General features: G+C 40.2%; 1 protein-coding gene across 7 annotated transcripts in view; it reads left to right on the top strand.

Moving 5' to 3' along the window:
* The window catches only part of LOC108394005 (contactin-associated protein-like 3), a 237818-nt gene that overhangs the window by 96376 nt on the left and 117779 nt on the right, over positions 1–23663 (top strand). For all 7 annotated transcript variants that reach the window (XM_073228834.1, XM_073228838.1, XM_073228836.1 and 4 more), the window contains exon 4: positions 22362–22509. In XM_073228834.1, coding sequence (XP_073084935.1) covers positions 22362–22509 — 148 coding nt within the window. The remainder of the gene's footprint in view (positions 1–22361; positions 22510–23663) is intronic.

Raw genomic sequence — 23663 nt, 5'->3', positions numbered from 1 at the left:
GGCTGAGGAATATCCTGCTGTATATATATATACCTGTTCACCTGTTGATAGACTTGGGTTGTTTCCACCTTTTGGCTGTCGTAGGTAATGTTGCTGTGAACATGGGTATACAAATAATCTCTTTGAGACTTGCTTTCAGTTCTCTTTCAAATATACCCATAATTTGCTAAATTATATAGCAATTTTGCAATTCTGTTTTAAACTTTTGAAGTACTCCCATACTGTTTTGCATAGTGGCTGCGCTGTTTTGCATTCCCACTGGCAGTGCACCAGGGGGTTACTATACATCCTTGCCGGAACATCTTATTTTCTGTTAAAAAAATTAGCCATTTTAAAGGGTGTAAAGTGATGTCTCATTGTGGTTTTTCTTTGTATTTCCCTAAAGACTATTGATTTTGAGCATCTTTTTATGTGCTTATTGGTCATTCATAGATCTTTGGATAAATGTCTGTTGAACTAATTTGTATATTTTGAAATCAGACTAAATTTTTGTTATTGTTGAGATGCACAAAGCTCTTGATATGTTCTGGAAATAACCCCCTTCTCAGATACATGATTGTAAATATCTTCAGTCATTCCATGGTTCACCTTTTCACTCTATTGATAGTGTTCTTTGATGCACAAAAGTTTTAATTTTGATGTATTTGAATTTATCTCTTGTTGTATATTTCCTGTGCTTTTGGTGTTACATCCAGGAAATCATTGCCAATTCCAATGGAATGAAGCTTCTGGCCTGTTTTTCTAACGAGTTTTATACCTTTAGGTCTTACGTTTAGGATTTCGATCCATTTTGAGTTAATTTTTGTATATATGATGTAAGGCAGGGTCTGATTTTATTTCTTTCTATCAGAATGTCCAATTTTCCCAGCACCATTTGTAGTGTGAAACCATCCTTTCACCGCTGAGTAGTCCTGGCTCCCTTTTCAAAAGTTATTTGAAGATCACTTTGACAAGTATTGACATCTTAAAGAATGTTAAGTCTTTCAGTCTATGAACATGACTTTCTGTTTATTTGTGTCTTTAATTTCTTTCAGCAGCATTTTTTTTTTGAGAGGGCATCTCTCATATTTATTGATCAAATGGTTGTTAACAACAATAAGATTCTGTATAGGGGACTCAATGCACAATCATTAATCAACCCCAAGCCTAATTCTCAACAGTCTCCAATCTTCTGAAGCATGACGAACAAGTTCTTACATGGTGAACAAGTTCTTACATAGTGAATAAGTCTTACATGGTGAACAGTGCAAGGGCAGTCATATCACAGAAACTTTCGGTTTTGATCATGCATCATGAACTATAAACAATCAAGTCAGATATGATTATTTGTTTGATTTTTATACTTGATTTATATGTGAATCCCACATTTCTCCCTTATTATTATTACTATTATTTTTTTTAATAGAATGCTGAAGTGGTAGGTAGATGCAAGATAAAGGTAGAAAAGACAATTTAGTGCTGTAAGAGGGCAAATGTAGATGATCAGATCTGTGCCTATAGGCTAAGTATTAATCCAAGCTAGACAAGGGCAACAAAACATCCACGATGCAGAAGATTTCTCTCAAAACGGGGGGGGGGGGGAGGTTCTAAGCCTCACCTCTGTTGATCCCCAATTTCTCACCTGATGGCCCCCCTGCGACTGTGCCTGTCTTAGGTTGTTCCTCCCTTGAGTTTTCACTGTAGAAGTCTTATCAACTCCTTGGTGGAGATTATTCCAGAATATTTTGTTCTTTTAGATGCTGTTTTAAATGGATTGTTTTCTTAATTTTTTTTTTTTTTGGCTTACTCATTCCTACTGTATTTAATAGCAATTGATGTTTACAGGTTGATTTTGTATTGTGCAACATTGTTAAATTTGTTAATTCTTTGCAACAGTTTTTTTGGGGGTGGATTCTGTAGGATTTTCAACATATGAAACCATGTCATCTGCAAACAGATAATTTTACTTTTTACTTTCCAATCTGGATACCTTTAATGCCTAATTGCTGTGGTTCAAATGTCCAGAATTATGTTGAATAAAAGTGATTAAAACCTGGTATCCCTGTCTCATTCCTAATCTTGGAGGAAAAGCTTTCAACCTTTTATCATAGAAAATGATTTTCACTGTGGGTTTTTGATATGGCTTTTATTATGTTGAGGTAGTTTCCTTCTGTTCCTAATCTGTTGAGTGATTTTCTCATGGAAGTGTGCTGAATTTTGTCAAATACTTTTTCCGTCAAATGCAACTCAATTCAGATTATCATGTAGTTTTTCTCTTAATTTTCTTAATGTGGTGAGTGACATTGCCTGCTTTTTTGTATGTTGAACCATCCTTCCATTCCAGGAATAAATCCCACTTGGTCATGGCATATAATCCTTTTAATACACTGATAATTTGGTTTGCTAGTATTTTGTTGAGGATTTTTTGCATCAGTGTTAATAAGGGACATTGGTCTCTAGTTGTCTCTCTGTAGTGTCTGTCTGGCTTTGCTATTAGGATAATGCTTGGCTCAGAATTAGTGAAGGAGTATTCCCTACTTTTCAATTTTTTTGAGAAGTTTTGAGAGGATTGGTGTTAGTTCTTTAAGTACATGACAGAATTCACCAATGAAGCCATCAACTCTTTAGGGCTTTCCTTTGTCAGGAGACTTGTGATTGCTGATTCAATCTCCTTACTTCTTACAGGTCTGTTGAGATTGTCTATTCTTTTTGGTTTAGTATTGGTAAATTTGTGATTCTAGGAATATATCCATTTCATCTAGGTTGTCTAGTTTGTTAGTGTACAGTGTTCACACTGCTCACTTAGAATCCTTTTTATTTCTATGAATTTTGTAGTAAGAACCTTACAAACTAATCACCCTTTCATTGCTGACTTCGGTTATTATAGTCTTCTCTCCTTTTCCTTAGTCAAACCTTATAATTAATGGTTTGTTAATTTTGTTGATTTTCAAAGAACCATCTATTAGTTTTGTGGATTTTCTCTGTTATTTTTCCATTCTCTATTTTATTTCTGCTCTAACCTTTGTTATTTCCTTCTGCTAGCTTTTGATTTAATTTGTTTTTTCTAGTTCTCTGAGGTTTAAGTTTAGGTTGCTGATGTTGAGATATTTTTTCTTTTTCAATGTAAGCATTTATAATTATAAATTTCCCTATTAGCCTTGCTTTTGCTGAATCCCATAAATTTTGTTATGTTATATTTTCATTTTCATTTGTCTCAGTATATTTTCTAATTTCCTTTGTGATTTCTTCATTGACTCATTGGTTGGTCCAACAGTGTGTTGTTTAATTACCTCATATTTGACAATTTTCTAGTTTTTCTTCTGATACTGATTTCCAGTTTCACTTCACTGTGGTCAGAAAAGATTTTTTGTTTCATTTCAATCTTCCTAAATTTTTTAACTCTTGTTTTATAGCCTAACATATGGTCTGTCCTGGAGAATGTTCTGTGCCCACTGGAGAAAAATGTGTGTTCTGCTGTTGTTGGATGGAATGCTTTGTGTATCTCTGTTAGCACCAGTTGGTTTGTGGTGGTGTTCAAGTCCTCTAATTCTTTATTAATCTTCTGTCTGGCTGTTCTATCCATTGTTGAAAATGTGGTATTGAAGTTTCCTACCACTATTTTACATCTATCTATTTCTCCCTTCAGTTCTGTCAAAGTTTGCTTTTTATATGTGCTCTGATATTGGGTGCATATATATGTATATTCTTACATTATCCTGATGAGTTGACTTTTTTATCATTACATAGTGTCCTTCTTTGTCTTGAAACAGTTTTTGACTTAGTCTGTTTGGTCTGATAATAGCACACCTATCCTGCTCTGTTTCGGTTACTAATTGCACAGGATAACTTTTTCTATCCTATTTTTAATCTATGCTCATGTCCATCTTGTAGATAGCATAAAGTTGTATCCTGGGTTTTTTTTTTTTTTTTGGTGTCATTCTGCCTGTCTGTGTCTTTTGACTGGGGAGTTTAATCCATTTACATTTAAAGTGATCACTGGTAGGGATTTTGTTATTGTTTGTATATCTTCATGTGACTTCATGTTTTATTTTTCTTTTACTGTTTACCTTTGTGTTAGTTGATTTTTTTTAATAACACACTTTTATTCCATTTTCATTCTCTTCTCTGTAAACTCTCTAGGTATTTTGTTTGTGATTACTGTGGGTATTATATATAACATCCTCAAGTAATAATGATCTACTTAAAATTAATACTTTATCACATGCATACCTCTTCTCCTTTACAGCTCTTTCTCTAGCAGTTGTTACTGATGTCCCCAGTTACATCTATATATTTTGTACCTGTTAACAGATTTACAATTATTTTTATGCTTTTTGTTTTAAATCCTGTAGAAAAATAAAAAGTGGGGTTCTGATATATATTAGTTATTTCTCATTAATACTGGGAAAAAAGTGGAGTTACAAACCAACATTACAGTAATATTGGTTTTCATATCTGTCCATGTATTTATCTCTACTGAAGAATTTGATATTTTCCTATGGCTTGAGTTACCATCCAGCATCCTCTTGTTTCTACTGGAAGGACTCTCTAGCATTTCTTAATGGAGGCTGGGGCTAGTGGATGTCTTTTTTTTTTTTCACTCAGTTTTGCCTGATACAGAATTCTCAGTTGATAGGTTTTTTTTTTTTTAACTTTAATCTCTTTCATCCCAGTACCATCTGGCCTGTAAGGTTTCTCCTGAGAAATCTGATTACCGTACAGAGGCTCCCTTATATGTAATGAGTCACTTTTCTCTTGCTGTGGGTCTCTTCATGCTTATCCTAGTTAGTGTTTGTGTAGCTTCTTGTTTTATATACCCATGTCTTTCCAGAAATTTGTGCAATTTTTGGTCTCTATTTCTTCATGTGACTTCCCTCCCTCTTTCCCTCTCATTTCTCTTCCACGTGTCACATAATGTCTGTGTGGATCTTTGTTGTCCCAACATAAGTCTCTTAGGCTCCGTTCATTTTTCTTTATTCTTTTTTCCTTTTTGCTCCTCAGACTCAATAATCATAAATGACCTGTGTTCAGGTTTCTTAGTTCTTCCTTCTGCTTGTTCTTGTCTGCTACTGAAACCCTCAAGTGAATTTTCCAATCCGGTTATATTTTTTCAGCACCAGAATTTCTGTTTGACTCTTTTTTTATAATTTGTAGTTCTCTGTTGATATTCTCATTGTTCATATATTTCCTTGATTCCCTTTAGTTCACTGCCCACATTTTCCTTCAGTCTTTTCAGCATATTTAAGATAGTTGCTTTGAAGTCTTTCTCTAATCCAAAGCCTATATTTCTTCAGGGAAAGTTTCTGGAGATCTACTTTTCCTTTAAATGAGCCACTTTTTACTGTTTCTTTGTATGGCTCACGGTCTTTTGTTGAAAATCAGGCATTTTAAAAAACAACCACCTCTCCCAGTCCTTGTATTCTGGCTGCACTCAGGGGAAGACCCTTGCTAATCAGCCTGGTGTGACACTGAGGACTTTCCAGGCCTGTGCTGGCCCTGGGCTTGTGTGTGTGCTTTTTTCCCAGTTCTTGTGTTCACATGGTACTTTTATATGTCCTGATTTCCCTAAGGATCTCATCCTGGCTTATTCTTACACCTTAGTGTTCTGTAATCTTTTGCTCCAGGTGTCTATAGGTCTAGTTACGTTTAGGACAGTTTTCACAAGTCAGACCTGTTGCTTCTTGGGCTGCCCCTGTTCTGAGACATGAGCCATGTCAGGCTGTCTGAACTCTGATTTAGGTCCCACGAGACCAATCTCTCAGGCATCCTGCTCTCTGGTTTGTAGAAGGGGACTGGGAATCTGGTGACCACTTGCCCCCGTGAGTGAAGATGCCATGACATCTCCTCCCCTTTAAAAGGTGGCATTGTCTCGATTTGGTCATGCACTTGGTTACTGCAGATCTCTGATTCATTTCCACAGTTCCCATAATGTTATTTTAGTTAGTTTCTACCTGTTTATTACTTAATGTTTCCTTTGGGGCCTGGGGTTTCCTTTTCTGTCATATCACTCTCTATTTTTAAAATCATTTTTTTAAATATCACATCTATTTCTAAATGTGATGATGTATATATTTTAGTATTCTAAAATTTTTGTGTGCCTTTTCCCAAATTAAAAATGAAAACAAAAATGTGAATAGCTTCCAGTCACTGCTGGAAGAAAAGATTCTTCACTCTGCCAGTCTATCATGTGATGGCTGAAAGGACCTTTTGAACTGCAGGTGGACACTGTCCCTTTTTATTGAGAACCAATTGCCTGTGTATAACTTGAGATTCTTCCCCTTAAACCCCTCTCTGCTACCTCCACCAAGGGGTGGTGTTAGTCCCTCTGGATGTTGCTAGAAATAGAACAGTGCAGGCCTGAACACCCCACAAGAATTAAGGGATACCGACAGTGCTCCCTTATCAATGACCAGGTCCATACCTGCCCAGAAAGTGACAGAAGTATTGTAACCTCAGCATATGCTCATTTCTACAGCAGTCTTCACTCCTGCACTGCCCAGAAGTGACAGTGGCTCCAACTCCTGTGTTCAAGTCCCAAACCTATGGGCTCCTCATCAGCTGAGCAAACCTGACTTACCAGCCAGTATCGCTGCTGAATCTCTCTGAGGCCCGCAGGGCAGCCTGTACATTCTGGAGAGTGCAGCTCCACTGTGGGTCCCTGTGCGTTTCCTGTCCTGTAGTCTAAGGTAAATGTTGAGAGTGAAGTATTTACTGCCTTCCCAGGTATAAGCTGCTGCCATCTCATAAGATAACTGTCTTAAAAGAAATGATTCAATGTGTATAGAGCATATCATAGCTTTATTATTGGGAGAGTGGGCAGGGTTGATACAAAATATTTCACATTATTCCTCCTGCCTAATCACCAGATGAAGTGTAAAGGCAAGGACAGCTATGCTAATTTTTTGCAGAATTATTTGTAATTCACAAACAACACTCATTCTAAGACTGATGTGGTGAGATAAGCATATGGCTAATGTATCCACAAGCACGTTCCTGCAGCCTGTAAGGCACTGTGATATGGTGAGGCACTTACATCCTCTTTGAGCAGGTTAGTGTTTAAGCTGCATTGATGACTTCTGAATTGCTGGTACTGTGATGTATCATCATTTTAGAGTCCATCTAATTTAGTGAATTGAGAGTTAAAAATCACGCTCAAATAAACGTTGAACAAACCCTTTTCATAATAATGAAAAGGTAGTAGTGGGAAGTATAACTATTTCATAAAACATTCCAAAATTACATAGGTTAAATTATAGTCACTTCGCACAAAATGTCAAAAGAAATTATAAGTGCTAAATGATTGGAGAGATGCATCTGCTGAGTTTAAGTTGTATTTACACCTGTGTGTAACTGATAACCCTGACACCTCTTAATTCATGCTTTAAGAAGTTACTTAGTATTTTAAATGAACATAGAATTATGACTTCTGCCTAAATTAGTGGTGCAAGTTCCTCATTGTGGTGCATTTTACACAGTAGGATTTTATGAGTCATAAACTAGTGGCTAATGCTCATTAGAACAGGTTAATTGTGAGAATGAAATTAAAGGTGGGGACTGAGCAAAACTGAGCTACTGTTATTCATTGTCCACAATAGGGGCTCTCTCATAATGTATTAGATTCTGGGGATCAGAGAACCCTACAAAGGCGGGGCAAGAAATCATCTGGTTTTCGCAAGCTGCATGTATTTGTGATTAACATTCTGTTTACTGCCAGGTTCATTGTGTTGTGCATGGGGGAGTGAGTCCTCATGTGGGATCTTTAAGGATCCCTATAATACCATTGTGGAAGTTACGCTCAGAGAGTGTGTGCAATTAAAGGATTTCTTATATCACAGGTCTTAAGGAGGGAGGCACAGCTAGGCTACACCATGCAGATGCCACATGGGAGTGGTGCCAGGCAGTGGCACCACCCAGCAGGTAAAGACCCCAGAGAGGAGGACCCCTGGCAGGTGCCTTTATTGGGGGTCAGAGTGGAACACAAAGTCTTGAAGGGATTTCATTGGTGTGTTTGAATGTCACTAGGTCACAGTCAGGGAGGCGCTGTGGAAGGAGCCAGCCTGACCACATTGGTGCCCTCTGTCACCTGGCCAGGAGTCCACAGCCTGATGGTGGGAATACTGAGTTATCAGGAAAATAAGACATGTTAAAATTTTACATTTATTCAACCTTATTTTCCTTTGCCAAAATGACAAAACAAAACTTGACTCTTATATTGCCCAGTATAGTTCCAAAATATACAACCCTCACTTCTCTGAAACCTAGATGGAGATTACTTTAGTTGGTGGTGATGAGGAATGAAACGCCTACAGTCTGCTGAGGTTTCCCGGTGCTCCAGGCTCTGGAACCCAGCTCCTGGTGCTTTTCAGACTCCACGGTGCATTTAGTATTGTCTAAAAGGAACATCTTGCCGTGCTGTCCTTATTCCTTCACTGTTTTCTCTCTCCCTTCCTTCATCCTACCAATCGTCGGCTGTGCAACCCCTGTGGCTCCCCATAGGCTCTAGAATACCACCACCTTGTCCTCCCCTCTCCTTCGGGGTGGTGGGTAGTCATGGCACTCAGTGTCACCTCTGTTTTGCACAGAAAGAATAGAAATTGAAAGATTAAGAGATTTACACACAATTGGAATCACGATAGAGCAGGGACACTGAATTCGATCTTCCAGTTCAAAAATAATATTTTTTCCACAAACCCATCACTGCCTAGCGAAGTTTATGTGTATGTCCAGCATGGGTAGGAGGCTCCTAGTTCCTAGGCATCCATCACTGCCTCCTGGGAGTTGGGAACCAGGAGCCAAGCAGGGTGCTGCCCGGGGTGAGGAGCCCAGGGGCAGTAGTGCTGAGCTTGCTCAGGGGCCTTCCTCCCCCTTTCTCTCCTGGGCCATGGTGGGACCGATGGGCAGTTCTTGTGGCCCAGGAGCTCTCCTGATGGGTCCAGCTTGGAAGCCAGGAGCCCCAGAACACAGGCCCCGAGGAGCCTGTAAACTGCCAGTGGCACAGAGAATGGAAGGGAAGTGGTAGGTTCAGTGATAGGACAGGCAGAGCCTGAATAGAAGCCGCAGATGACGTTGGCTATTGTTCTGTGCTTAATTGAACCTTGGAGAAACAGGCATTGAACCAAAAATGCCATCCGTATTGTATCAGAACACATGCCACATTTATGTGGCTTTCAAGGCATAGCATACTCAGAAAAACAAACTGAAAGCTGATTCAAGGCACAAGAACAGGAGTAATAATTTTCAAGATTTGAAGTTAGTATTTAAAATGAAAAGAATAGTCAATGTATTTTCCTTAAAACTATGTCTAAAGCACCTATAAGCTTTTTTTAGAAAAACAGTCCAGGACAGTAATAAAACAGTGATTGGACTTATTCATGAATTTATCTGACTCCTAACAAGCCCAACTTGAGAAATTTAGGGCATTTTATATGTTCGAAGTGTAATTATAAATCATTAAAATACCCCCTTGATCACACTACAGTGCATTTTCATTGCTTCACTTGAATGCTCACTTAAGGTTTTTCTGTGAAATGTACTCTGAGCAGATACAATTGTACAGTAAAAGTGAGAAATTGTGAGAACACAGAACTAGCTTGGAGAGTCCTGTAGAAACCACTTAGCCTGACACAGTCTTTCCACATTTTTGTTAGTTTGTTTCCTGGAGATGGGCCTCTCATGAAGGAAGTCCAGTATGGAAATGCTGATCAGGATCTCTTTCCAACCCCCACACTGGATCAGCAGGTGGGCCTGTGAACAGTCAAGCTGCACCTTTCTCCCAAAAAGTCCCTGGCTGCTTCTGGTTTACAATCTTGGCTCCACCCATTATCCTTGAAACTCCTGGGGATTGGTCAGATCTTGTCATGGGCCTTCAGTGTGCTGCCTGGGGGCAGGAGGCGGCAGCCCCGTGAGTGATGGGCTTAGACCGACGGTTAGCCATCAAGCTTAATGCTGCTTTTGAGGTTTTTCCTGAGGATTTCTACCCAAGTTTTCAATCACCCAGTAGTCTTGAATGGCAGGAGAACCTCAAGACGTGTGTAGGTGACACCTCCAACCACTGAGCACATCCCTCCCAGCCAGGACCCTTGGACTGCGTGTCATTAGAGGACGGGGACCACAGCCAGCTCTTAGAGGCGGGCTCCATTTGCTGCACAACTTGGGAGAAAACTTAGCTTTCCTGAGCCTAAGTCTCCCTCTGCAAAAGGGCATGATTAACCTTATCACACAGGCTTATGGTACAGATTTGTTGAGATCCTGCTTTGGAAGAAAACTCACTTTAGGGTCCTGTGAAGAACAGGATGTCAGCACAGGAGTCCCTGCTCTCAGAGTCACACCTGCCCGGGTCAGGCCAGCAGAGAGCCTGGTGGAGTACCAATTCTGGGTGCCATGGACCCTGCGGGGTGGTTGTGGGGGAGAGGCTGCAGTCCTGTGACAGTGGCAGGGTGGCAGAGGAGTGGCCACGAGGAGAGGAGGGGCAGGGGTATGCTGGCCGCAGCCCAGTACCTGAAGATGCTGTTTTCCCATGTTTTATGTTCTGTCCAAAGACCAGCCTGAGGTTTAGTAAGGCTGCTGTGGAGTCTTCTGTTGTTTCCCTTCTACAGGCTCAGAGATGAGCATGTCCCACTCCACCCCCATCGGTTGCTTTCAGGTCAGAATAGGGGAGTTACAATGTAAGCTCCCCCACGAACGCAGCACGGTCTCGTCAGGCCTTGCAGAGCCGTGCCCAGCACTTGCCTACTACTGTGGGCAGGTAAATACTGTTGGGTGAGTAAATGACCAGAGACCCTGACTTAACGGGAGACCACAAAGTGGGCTCCCTTTCAGAAAGCTGCTGCTTCAGATGGAAAAGCTTTTGAGATTCAGAGTAAATCCATCTCAGTGGCATGGTTGCCCCTCAGACATGATGGGGAAGAATAGAAGAGACATTTTGAGAGAAAGTGGCCATTTCTGGTGTTTTGTTTCAAATCATGCATCATAGTTTGCCTAGTGATTATGAAGTTTATGTTGTTCGTTGGTGTAGCCCTTTTTTATAGTTCATCTTCTGAGGACCTGTGTTTTATAATCGATCATATATTAGGCTTTAATCATTAATTCTGCTATCTTGCTTTTTTAGCATTCACATGAATGAGATACATTTTTTTAATGACTTATATGGAACATTTATATTTTGTTTATTTGCATTTCTGACATTTTTATAGCTAAGCCTTATGATAAGATATGGGAAGATCTGCTCTACTAAACAGGGGATTTTTCTTCTAAAACTTCAGTCTAATGTCTGTGAAGTAATCCAGATAAGAAGTAATAACAAAGACTTTGCTTTACAGACCAGAGAACATCAGTGAACATTTGTGCATTTCAACCACGCAGGTCATTTGCATACATCCTAGGTGGGATTGGTCATGTCCTCGTGACGGTGGTGGTGATCTAAGAGGTTCCCGGCCCAGCGCTGCGTGCACTTCATCTGTAAGAAGCCTTCCATGAACACACAGCACCACCAGCATTATTTTGTGAATAATTTGTAACATTTTCTCCTCTCTTAGAGTCTTTTCTCTCGGATACTTCCAAAGCTAGTACAAAAATTTCAGTCAATGTAAATTTCACTAAGTTTTGGAGACGGATGGTCTTTTGTTGAATTGTGGTGAAATACCTTCAAAAACTGACTTGCAGTGATGCATAAAAAAGACTGTACCTCACACCGGTATGATGGGATTACTTAGCAGTGTGCAGAACTTCCAGGGAGAACGCTACCCCTAGTAGCCTGCATTTCAGAATTCCTCAGCTGACAGCAGTGTTTCTACTCCATGTGTACCAGGGTGTTCATGCTTGTCGTGACATGGTTTCTAATAGCCAAAAATCAACTATTAGCTAGACGTTTATTGATACGGAGTGGGTCTATCATGTTAAGTCCATACCTAGTCTTTGAATATTTTATAAGATGCATTGATGTCTATAAAGTAAGTGATAATAAGAGCAGATACTTAGCACTTGCTAAGAGTGGGGCACTGCTCCTCACGGCACACTTTTAAAGTGAGTACTGTTAATTTAATATAGTTGAGGAAACCAGGGCAGAGATGAGCTAAGGAAATTGTTCAACATTCCACATTTAGTGATTGACAGTGAGATAAACAAGTTTTATTAAGTAACATGAAGAGAGTTGGACCAAGATGCATTCTGAGATCTCTTGAATGATCTTACCTCAAAGGGCTAAGAGCTGGGCTTTGGGGTCAAATAGCGCTGGGTGAGAATCCTGCTCTGATCCTGGCCAACCATTACCAGAGGGCCAGCTGTAACAGCCCCTCTGAGCCAGCTTCCTAACCTGTGCAGTGCACCATCACCCTGTACCTCACAGGGTGACAGGGGAGGAGCCAGTGGTGAGGACACATGGGGCGGAGCTCCTAGAGTCTGAGCCACTGGGAACCCCAGAGTTGGCAGGAAGATCATTGTGAGCTGAGGACATCTGGAGATCAACAGATGTAGAAAGAAGCCTTCTAGGAGCTTCCCTTATCTGACTAAAAGCGTTAACTTCTAAGGAATGAGGCTGCCGTGAATCTCCTCCTCAGGGGAGAGACCAACGTAAACCTACCGTAAACCCCCTTTGGGGAGTTTGACAGCCATGAGTGAAAGACCACTCAGCCTCCCTAGATCATTTAGACATTATCACAGATTTTTTATCTCCTGTTTGTAGTCCTAAAAACCTATTTGTCTTTCCTAAAGAAACTTTTTTTTCTTCCCATGGGAACCCTTCCTGCCCCCTCCTTTCCCTACTAAGCTAGGACTGTAGCTTCGAACTTTAACCATTTAGGGTTCTAGCTCCTTCTTTTGTTAGCCCCCACTTATATGAACCAACTCTTTCTCCTGTTAGTTTGCCTTTCATAAGTTTATTTGCAGGCCCCAGGCATTGAATCTAAGAGAGCAGAGGGAAGCCTTTTCCTCCCTGACACTAGCAAGTGGCCAGGGAGTGACAGCATCCGCTATGCTTCTGAGGTCCCAGGGTTCTAATTTAATCTGCATATTCAGTGAGTGAGGTCATCAAAGATGTTGAGGTGTTGAGATAAACATTTTGAAACTAAAAACATCTGGAATTTATACATAATACAGGTTTCCTCCTAATTTGGTAAAATTTTATGTAGGTGGAAATTTTACTGTAAAAACTAACTCTGGAGACTGAAAGTGCATACATAGAATATAATGTAGCAAAACACAGTTGAGCAAATGTGATATATAGTTTATGAGATGCATTCTTTTTATTATGCCGCATGTTAATTAAAAATGAATAGTAAGCACTGTTCACAAAAGTGACTTCAGTTGATCCTGCTTCCAAATGGTTAAGCCAAACATAAGCTTCCAATCCTCCCTTCCAAAGATCAAGTGTGACCATGTGGGTAGATCTTCCTTGTTTCCCTTCTAGAGAAAAGGGGAAAGGTGTCTCCAGGCAATAGAGGCTGGAGTCTGTGGGTGCAGCATACATCCATTGGCAGGAGGAATGAGGACCTGGCTGAGCTCATCTAGAATACTGTGAATGATGGTAAGAATCCCATGGCAGAGGTGTGACTGCTGCTCTGCTGTTTTAAACCAGAAACCTGATGGCTGCTCTGTCTAAAATCATGGGGATCCCTACTAGAAAATACGAAATGAAAGGACTGATGGGAAGCAGTAAAGGCAGACATTACGGGCAATTATAATAAACCATAAAAAATGGATAAATATGGGGTTGGGGGAAAGAATGGTTTCTGCATTCTCTAAGCTTTTATGTAGTATTTGAATTTTCTAACCAAGCCTGCTTACTTTTATATGTCAACAGGGGTTTTCTGACCAGGCAGAACACAGGTCACATTTAGATTTTTCTTTACCATTTTCTGTTAAGACAAAAACAATGTAATATATAGCATTTAAAAATGGAAACTACTTATAATCATGCATTCCTAACAACAAAGAGAGCAAAACATAAAAATAGCAATAAAAAGCAGCAATAAAAACAAAAAATTTAATTGTATGTTAAAATATATAAATTTTTGCATAGAGACTTGAATTAGAGTATTTAGTTATACACCTTTTCATACATGCTCTCTAGTATGTCTTTGGGAAGATAAACTTTAATCTTTTCCATTTCAAACTATGAGGTGTGTGAGCTTTTGTCTTATTTGCAGTAAGTTAGCCTGCCAATTTCTTGGATGCTGGTAGAAGACGTGATATACCTGGGTCAGTCAGAGACAAAGGCTCTATTTCTCACCTTGTTACTCAGACACCACAGCTGGCAGCATGAGTCAGCATGTTTGCCACCACCTCCTTGACCCTAAGTCACCCTGAGGCCCTGTGGATAGTGCCAGATGGATGCCTGCACATGCAGAGGGCTCTGTTCCAAGAGTTTAGGAAACCTGGGTCTTTTGTGCAGTAAGCATGCCTACTTTCACTCTGGAAGAAGAAAATTATCTCACAAGGCTGTTTTCTATAAAATCATCTTTGAATAGATAGTCCAGAGTACAGGGCAGTTGGCCCTCTCTTTGTAAGATGTGCAGAAATGTGAGAAGCCATGGGGGGAGAAGTCTGCCTCTCCTCTGGCCATGTACAGTCTTTTATCTTCCCTGTGAAATAGGAATTATGTGTGGCAAAGGACTGACTTTATATTTATTTAACATACTTTCCAAAAATATATTTCTTTTATCCTATTCTGAGCTTTGTTCTTCTTTGGGAGAGGTAATTTTGAACTTACAGTTTGAGTCATATGGCCCTACATATTTTGGTTTATCAGTATTGCTGACTCAAATGTTAAGAAAAGAATATCTTTATTCTGTCACTAAAACTACCAAAACAGGTTTAGATGCCCAATTAGTTGAAAAATAGCTATTATTGATATATTTTTTAACATATTTGGCTAAATTCTGTTTAACTGAATATTCTAATCTAAGAAGATTTTGAATGGAAAATTTTTCATTCCACTGCTGCAGGATTATCTATTTCTTTCCCCAAATTAAAATGGGCAGCATGCCTCTTGAAGGAAATAAAAAATTCATACAGACCATCTCAGAAGCATTTAGTTGCTCAGAGGCATTCACTCTCTCTCAGCAATTATTCAAAAATGGACATTTTCTTCAAAACTTCTAATATAAGTGTAAAGATCTGTTTTTTTCCAGTTGAGATATAATTGATAAAACATGGATTAAGTTTAAGGTGTGCAACATAATGATCTGATGTGTGTATATATTGCAAAATGATCACCCCAGTACGTCCACAGTAACATCCATGACCTCACATAGTAATTTTTCTTCTTAAAACAAGAAGTGTGGAGTTTGATGCTGACCTGTTTATCCTTTCTTTAGACTTCAGTGTATTTAAGAAATAGTCCTACCATACATAACCTATACTAGTCTCTAAAGTCTAACAGTTAGAAAAAACATGAACACAATTGCTTATTTGCATATTTTATTGAAAACAAAATAATCTCATTCTCAGAAACAATGAACTCGCCAAAGGAACAAAGTCTTGAAGCCCCATGTCGTTACCCTTTTACTCAATGATGTTCTCAAAAATGACAAACTTGTGATTGTCACTTGAAGTGCGAAAGTGCAGAAAAGACCTCCTCTTGGTGAAAGGCCACCTGTTGGGCGATGAGGTGTTAAGCGCTAGTTCTACACGGTTCTCATGGAGGTAACCTGCGTCCTGATGGAACTTCTCCAGGCTGTGTTGGGCCCTGGATTCTTTGCCTCTGGTGATTCTCCTTGAGGGGTCATGTGTTGGCATCCTCAGGACCACCCCCAGACCCAGTGATTGACAAGGAGAACTCAGGGTTGTGTTTGTGGCTGTGATTTATTACAGCAAAAGGTTACAAACACAGTCAGAAAAGGGAAGAGGCATGGGGAAAGCCTGGCAGAAACCAGGAGTCTCTTGCAGTGGGGTCAGCAGCACACTCCAATGTCCTAGCCAGGATGTGTGACTGCATGTGTGCAGTGTTGCTCACCAGGGAAGCTAGCCCTGGGAGTGTACTGGGGCAGTCTTAGACAGAGGAGACCTGGCCATGCCAGACCTGGCCCTCGTATAGCACCCAAATGTGGTGAGACGATTGTGAGTCTAGTGGCTTGTGGCCCTGAGACCCAGAAGGGATCCACTGATCCAAGTATTAGACAGTCCACCACAGGCCAGCCCAAGTGCTCAGTGTCGCTTTGCTTGGGTTGCCATAACAAAAGAGCACATGCAGTAGCTTAAACAGCACAAATCTAGTTTCCAGTAGTTCTGGTGGCTAGAAGTCCCAGACGAAGGTTTGTGAATTGGGTCACTGCAGAGGCTTCTCTCCTTGGCCTGCAGATGGCTGCCTCCAGTGTCCTCACACATCTTCCCTCTGTGCATACTTCCCTGGGGCCCCTCTGGGTGTCCACATTTCCTTAGTCCCGACACTGTGACTTCCTGTGTGTATGGCTGTGCTCAGCCTTGGGCGGCTTCCCACTTGCTGCAGGACAAGGTGGTGGACATACGGAGATTGTCTCTTGCTGCTCAGCCACCGGTTTAACTTTGTGACTTGCTTCTACCAAGAGGCCATAAATAATACCAGGAAATACTAAGTTCATACTTTTTCCAACACGTTGACTACAACTTGAGGTTTTCATGGCAGAATATGTTACGTAAATGCCTGGAAATCAAACCTTTTAAGTGCACGACAGGCCTGTGTTTGTTTTAATAAATCAAGAAAAGAGATTATTATTTCTCTTTCTAGAACACATTGAAATAAACTTTAGAGTTCACTTCATATCAAGTGCCCTGGTCTGGATGAGCAAATCTCAAGGGTGAGTGACTCATTCTAGGTCATACATTTGGCACCCCAATCCATGTTCTGAATTTCCAGGTTGCTCAATAAAACTGAAGTAAAAAAAGGATTTTCCCTTGTTTTATCTGCATATAAATGTTATAGTATTTTACAGCTCAATAAAATATTAAAAATATAATAAATATTTGCTTTAAAGCAACTGAGGTCCATTTTTACATGGTCTAATTATAGGAAATACTTTCAGTATACTCTTTCAAAGTATACATGAGCTTTGAGCCTTTGGAAATAACAGGTGTAAAGTATTGTTATTTTTAGTAGTAAGAATAATTACTGTTTTTCCCATATTACAGGTGAAGAAGCTGAGCCTTGGGGAGGTGACTGCCTTGTCTAAGATTATCAGGGTCCAGCAATTAAAAGGGCCAGAACTAGAACTTCGGGATGCCTGTGCACCCCCTCAATCTCAAGACTTCCTACCTCTTACCTTAGTAACCTTAAAACATAATAGTGTACTCAAATTACAAAGCTCTGATTTCATAGGAGCACATACTAGAGACTTAATACTTACTTTTAAAATAATTGAGACCCATTTCTATAAGGAGTACCACTCATATTTTGACATAGGGATTGATATAAAAGTCTCAAAGATACAGATATTTCAAACCTAAATTATCAAATCCATGACAGGCATCTTGAAGGTCATTTGTTCACTGCAACACAGAGTTTTTTTTTTACTAAGGTATCATCGATATACACTCTTATGGAGGTTTCACATGAAAGACATTGTGGTTACTACATTCACCCATATTATCAAGTCCCCCCCACCCTGTTGAAGTCACCGTCCATGAGTGTAGTAAGATGCCACAGAGTCACTACTTGCCTTCTCTGTGCTACACAGAACTGTGACATCACCAGGACCATGAGCTTCATGAGGGAGCCTTTCTCTTGTTTAGATCCCATTGATGTGACTCCTGAGGAAACTAAATGGAGAATGGCAGCTTCTCAGTGTTGCTATCAATCCTACATAAATCATTTGGTGGGAGATACATTTGTAGTCTGTGATAAGCCCCAGCCATAGATCACAGTCACTTCTCCATGTAGCTGAAGAGCATACTTTTGGAAAGTGAAAACTTTGTCAAATGATGTTTTTTATTAATGCCAGATAAAACATTCAATTATGATGCCTTTAAAGTTATTGAATGATGAGTCCATGTTAAAGTGGTTCTTGTGATCAGTGGGGAGGGTTTCATTGGCTTTTTTTTAATGCGAAGTTTTTAAAGTAAAGAAAATAGATTATAAGCCTATAAAATTATAACTCATCAGAATTGCAAGATAGCTATTCTTGTTCCTTCTTTACCCATGAAAATGGTGGCTTTGCCGAGGTCACACGTATAACAAGAGATGGAAAAGCATTTGGATGAGGCTGGTGTTACAGGTCCCACTCTGAGTACGACTACTCTGCCCACTGCTGAGGCTCTGAACTGGCAGGAGAGCTGCTGAGGAATTGCTAAGGCTGTGTGACGGCTTTTCTGGGGAGGAGGGGGAGTGGGGCAGGAGTCTGTCTTCCCTTCCTCTGGGATCCCCATTTTCTCACCTGTTAGAACAAGGCGAGTGGTCATTCCAGCTGGTTTGCTTGCCTGTGTGTTCATGTCTATTTGAGAAACACCAAAGCAAAATTATATAATCCACATAATAGATTAGATCCCATTTACAACAAAGAAACACTAGCTTAGTAAAAATATGTGGGAACACTTCAGTAATAAGCCCCAAATGGAAGACTGCTAGGCTAGTGGCAATCCTTCTGTGTCAAACCCAGTCCACTGAATTCCTGTGTCTTTAAAGACATGTACAGCTTATTGGTATCCAAAGGGACTGTTAACAGTTTTATATAAGACAAAAATATGCAATTCATTAAAATTACACAGTACTAAGGTAATCACATAGGTATACATACACATACGTACATCCCAATATGTGAATATAATTAAAAACATGAGTATTTTGTATCATATGTAGATTCTCGTAAGTTACAAAGAGTGTGTTCTGAATCTCCTGTTTTCAGACTATTAACCAATTATTCTCACTTGAAATATGTCTTAAATAGTATTTCATATAAATCCTATTAAAACAAAAGTAGAAATCCCTTTTGAGCTGTGGCATTGTCATTATATACCTTAAGAATAGTCCTCAGAGTTTACATTTAGTAAGCAAAGTACTTCAGAAGGAAGTAATGATATATAAGAAAAAACAATTTATCCTTACTAAGAAATAAGTTGGTTACATAGTTCATACTGAGGTGTAAGATTTTTGCCAGCTACACTCAAATAAATACTGACTTCATTTTAAAATTGAATTACAAGTTTGGGATTAAAGTGGCGACTGTAGGAACTCCCCTCTTGACTGTTTATCTAGGTGTCTTGGACATGGAACCTGAGATAGAATGAAAAAAGCAGTGCAGAATTGGGCAGGTGAGTGGCCCCTGCCAAGTGCATAGACAGTAAACAGCAACAGCCAAGGCCACCAGGTGGCCCCATCACGTAGCGCTGCCCTCCAGGCGGGAGTGGGTGATTGCATTACTCGTCAGACATTATCTCCCGTAAATCAGTATCCAACCTTTAGAGTTGGTTTTACTGGAATGGTTTTGTAGCTGAAGGAACTGCAGCTTGGGGCAGAAAGAGCTGTAGGCCTTGTGCTGGGAAGAGATGGAGCTGGGAATTGCTGCCCCACCATGTGAGCCTCAGGGGGCTCTGCAAAGGCAGGGGGTGCATGCGTCTGACTACCCTCAGGAGCATGAGGCGGTGAAGATTCACCTGACCTTGGCATTGCAGTTGTTAATAAAAAGTGGAGTAGGGCAGATCTTACTCTTCCATTTAACAAGAGAGAAATGATTGAGTGCCTCCAAGTTGGTGTTTCATTCATTAGGCCAACAGGTATTACAACAACTGAGACATGCATTTGAGTTTTCTATATTCTTAGTTCCATCTGTTCATACCAACAGAGACCCCCCTGGTGATCATGGTTTACAGACCTGATTATTAATTTGGCTTTTTGGTTTGGTTTGGTTTGTTTGTTAAGCCTGGCCTAGTATTGTAGGAAGCTAAAAAAGCAGGCATTGTTTTTGATTAAACTAAGAAGAGCTGTGCCCCTGGGTTGCATGTTTGTATCTGGCTGTTTGTTACAGCTCCTTGGCAGGTGAGTTTGTCTTAGTGCCTGTAGGCACACCAAAGTCCTAGCTCTTTTTTTCCCTAATTAAGTGAAAGACTATTACGTGAATGTCTTTGACCCTCTGGATAATAAAATGTGGTGATATCAAAGAGTGCAGAAGTTTTTATGAGTTCCAAAAAATTTGATAGAATTTAATTCATTTTAACATTTGATGAATTTCAAAGAAGATGCACAACAGCTGAGGGCCCTTACTGTTTGTTCCCATAGCATAAACTGGTTCGGTTTCTGGATGGGCCAACTTCCCTGTGCAGATGTGTAATGGTTAGGAACACCTTAGGTTATTGTGGCTTCCGTGTAGCATGGCCGTCTGTGAAAACTGATGAAGAATAAATGACATCAGTTTTACAAATGAATGTAAAGTTTCCAAATCAGAGGTTGGCCCTGTGAGTCTAAAATTCTCAAGAGCAGAAAGAGCTGGTTAAAATCCTGGTCCATAGGAGGCCATAGCAGGTTCCAGGGCTTGCGGGGAGAGAGAGAGGAGCCCAGCGTTTGGGTGGACTTTGAAAGTAGAGACAACAGGAATTGTCTGCAGATGAGTTGTGGTTTTTCAGTCCATCCTAAAACTTCCTAAATATTGATGCTTGGGTGTTAATGTTTACAAAGGTGGACAAGATGATGCTGTGATTTTTGTTCACGGAGCTGAAGAATGAACTTCGCAAACACTCAAAGTAGGAGAGCAAGTGAGAGGCTTTTATTTAGAGATAAAGTGAGAGGATAGAGCTCTTGGCTCAGGCCAGGAGGGGATAAGACAGTCTGGTGGGGTGTTGTCTAGGGGATTTACAGGCAATTGAGAGACAAAGGGCTAGGGATGCAGAGCTGCTAAATGGTCCCCAAATGCTTATCTTTGAAGAGACACTAAGTTTCTTATCCATCTTCTGGGTTATTTTTGCAAAGTTAACCTAACACAAGAAATTTACTGCTTTGATTCTTTCCCAGAATAGCAGCTTCTTGGTCTGGTAGCATATCAATCAGGGCTGCCTGTCCTGCTCCCAAGGTGGACTGAGTTATTGTCTGTTATGTTAAGAAACTTACTTTTTGACTTCTTGGGTTTTAAAGTGCAGTCTTATCTTTAAGATGGAGTCCTTCCTGTTTTTACTATGTTGTTTATGACTGGGCTTGCTTGCCATTATTATTTGCCTAGGTTGCAAATTATTTGATTTAGGGGTAGAGGAAGAAAAGCAGCATCTGGGTAAAGTTAAAGAAAATTAAGCTGGGCAACTTTTAGCAGGCTAAAGTAAATCTTAAAATAGCCTGATTTAATTGACACAATGAAGACATGGGCTATGCTGAGGTGTTTTCTTATCTGAGGGATATTCAGATATTTCAGGCCAAGTTACTCCTGGATTTTTAGTTTTAATTAATCTCAGAGTAGAATGTTTATATTACTTTAGAGAATTAATGTGACTCTGACTTTGCTTAGTTGTTTAATATGGACCCTACTCTGTCTAAACCCACAGTCCCTGTCTCAAAGACAATATGGTGAAAGGGCAGTGGCCTTGCTAATAGGGGGTAGCCAAATTCCTATCATCTGTAAGCCTCCCATCTTTTCACATAAAAGTATAGAATACTTCAGTATACATGTTAAAAGATTGGCTTGCCAGGATAGGGTGTAGAGGCTGTACAGGAACATGCTGTGTGTTGGAGTTTGTGCTGTGTTTTGTTAATATTCTCGTGCATATGTAAGTCTTATCTTCTTAAAGAATTGGTTAAATTATTAGTAACATATTTATGATCAACATGTGTATTAACAGCAATGTCATCCCTTTTGATGGCTTCCTTGTAGGCTGATATCTGCATTAAAGAGAACACCAGGAGAAAGCCACATATTCCTTCTAAGGACTTCATTTTCTCCCATGCAAGCCTCTCCTAGCATGAAGGCAGAAGCCTGTGGCTGATGGTATTGGCGTGTCCCCTAAATGCTGTTGACTTGAGGCCACCTAACAGCAATGAGATGGAAATCCAAACCAAAGGGCAGAGTCATGGTCATGCTGGATAATAGCTATTCTTCCTCCACAGAATATTTTAATTTTCTTAGACTTGGTTTTGCATTTATAAGTTAAGGGTTTTGAACTAGAACACTGTCCAGGTCACTTCTAACTCTCAAATTGCAGGATCTGGGGTTTTTAATTCACATTCTGCAAGTTACTGTTGTGCTTCTTTGCTCTGATGTGCAGTTGTGTGTGAGTGTCATAACTGCTTGGAGATGAGGGGAATGGTTTAGGGGTTGAGCAATTTTCTAAAAGCAAGCCTTCTAGGGTAGCAGGTTTATAGCTGGCTTAATGGTGCCATTGAAATTTAAACTGCCCTGCAAATAAGAACAGTTTAGACAGTGGTGACAAATCCAGGCACTGAAGAGAGGTTTGATGTCCCTCTTAAACATTAACAGAGTTTCTTCTCCATTTTCTTACAGAGTTTTCCAGGAAACACAAACGCAGACAGTGTGGTGCACTACAGACTCCAACCTCCCTTTGAAGCCAGGTTCCTGCGCTTCCTCCCCTTAGCCTGGAACCCTAAAGGCAGGATTGGGATGCGGATTGAAGTGTATGGATGCGCTTACAGTAAGGATGTTTATTCCCTGATTGAAACCAGTGACATGTTCTAAATGCCAAATTGAAAACTGAACTTGTCTTTGGCCGCCTTTTAACTCTCTATGCATGGAGAACTGGCTTTTTTGGAAGCCCTAATAACACTGTCCTTAGTTACTTTGTAATCTGATTCAGAGCTTGATCTACCCCAACAGAGCCTACATTCTCAGAAATTGGCATAGAACCTGCCTTACCGTGGGCACTTCATAGAGCTAGCCGAATTCAGATCAACAGCAGTGAATTACTGTGATACGTTTGTTTCTGACACAGATAACCCGCCTGTGGGACACAGGTGATTACAGATACCCCATGACCCCCAAGCCCCAGGACTCACTTCTCCCTCCACTTTGCTCTACCTGCATCCCTGCGGCACCTTTTGAACATCGTGTATGTATTTTGTCTTCCCCCTTTTCTCCAGGGACGGTACTCATAGGCAGAGCCGGCAGCCAGCGGGAATGTCAAGCCAAGCGTAAAAGTGTTCAGGGAAATAAGCGGGGGAATCAACTCCACACTTACCATTTTGAATATAGTAGTATTTCTCAAATTAGTACAAAAGTAAAAAAAAAATTTTTTAAAGATAATCCCTTAGAGAACTGGAGAATAACCCAAATAGTAAGTTGGATGGGAACATCTTGTGAGGCTGGGTTTTGGTCACACCTCACTCTGTACTTGATCAGAGCTTCTGCTTCTCAGAAAAGTATAACAATGAGATCTACCATCTACAGAATATTTCCTGTGTAAATACAGAGTATTTACCTCCTGCAGACATTCTCTCATTCAGCGTCCACCAACCAGCTGAATTCGGTATAGTAGTAACTTCGTTGCCTCAGAGGAGGAAGAAACTGAACGTTGGAGAAACTAAGACTTGTGCGGGAGCCATTACATACTGGACCTAGGATTTAAAAGTTATCTGTTTTCCCAAACTTGGTTCTTACAACTACTGTACTATCAGAAAGTTATTTCTTTAGTCCTTACTTGTCATGTAAGAATTTATCAGAGACTTGCCCTTAGTGGAGAACTATGTTAGGTATTGGATGTGGGGGGCACGTCTAAAATTACTCATTTCTTTGTTAGCATTTTATAAGAAGTCAAAAAATTATACAAAACAAATGTAAAATACTGTAACT

Source organism: Manis javanica, chromosome 2 (assembly GCF_040802235.1).
Source record: "Manis javanica isolate MJ-LG chromosome 2, MJ_LKY, whole genome shotgun sequence".
Taxonomy (NCBI): Eukaryota; Metazoa; Chordata; class Mammalia; order Pholidota; family Manidae; genus Manis; species Manis javanica.
Note: the sequence above shows the minus strand (reverse complement) of the source record. Positions and strands in the feature narration are given on the sequence as shown.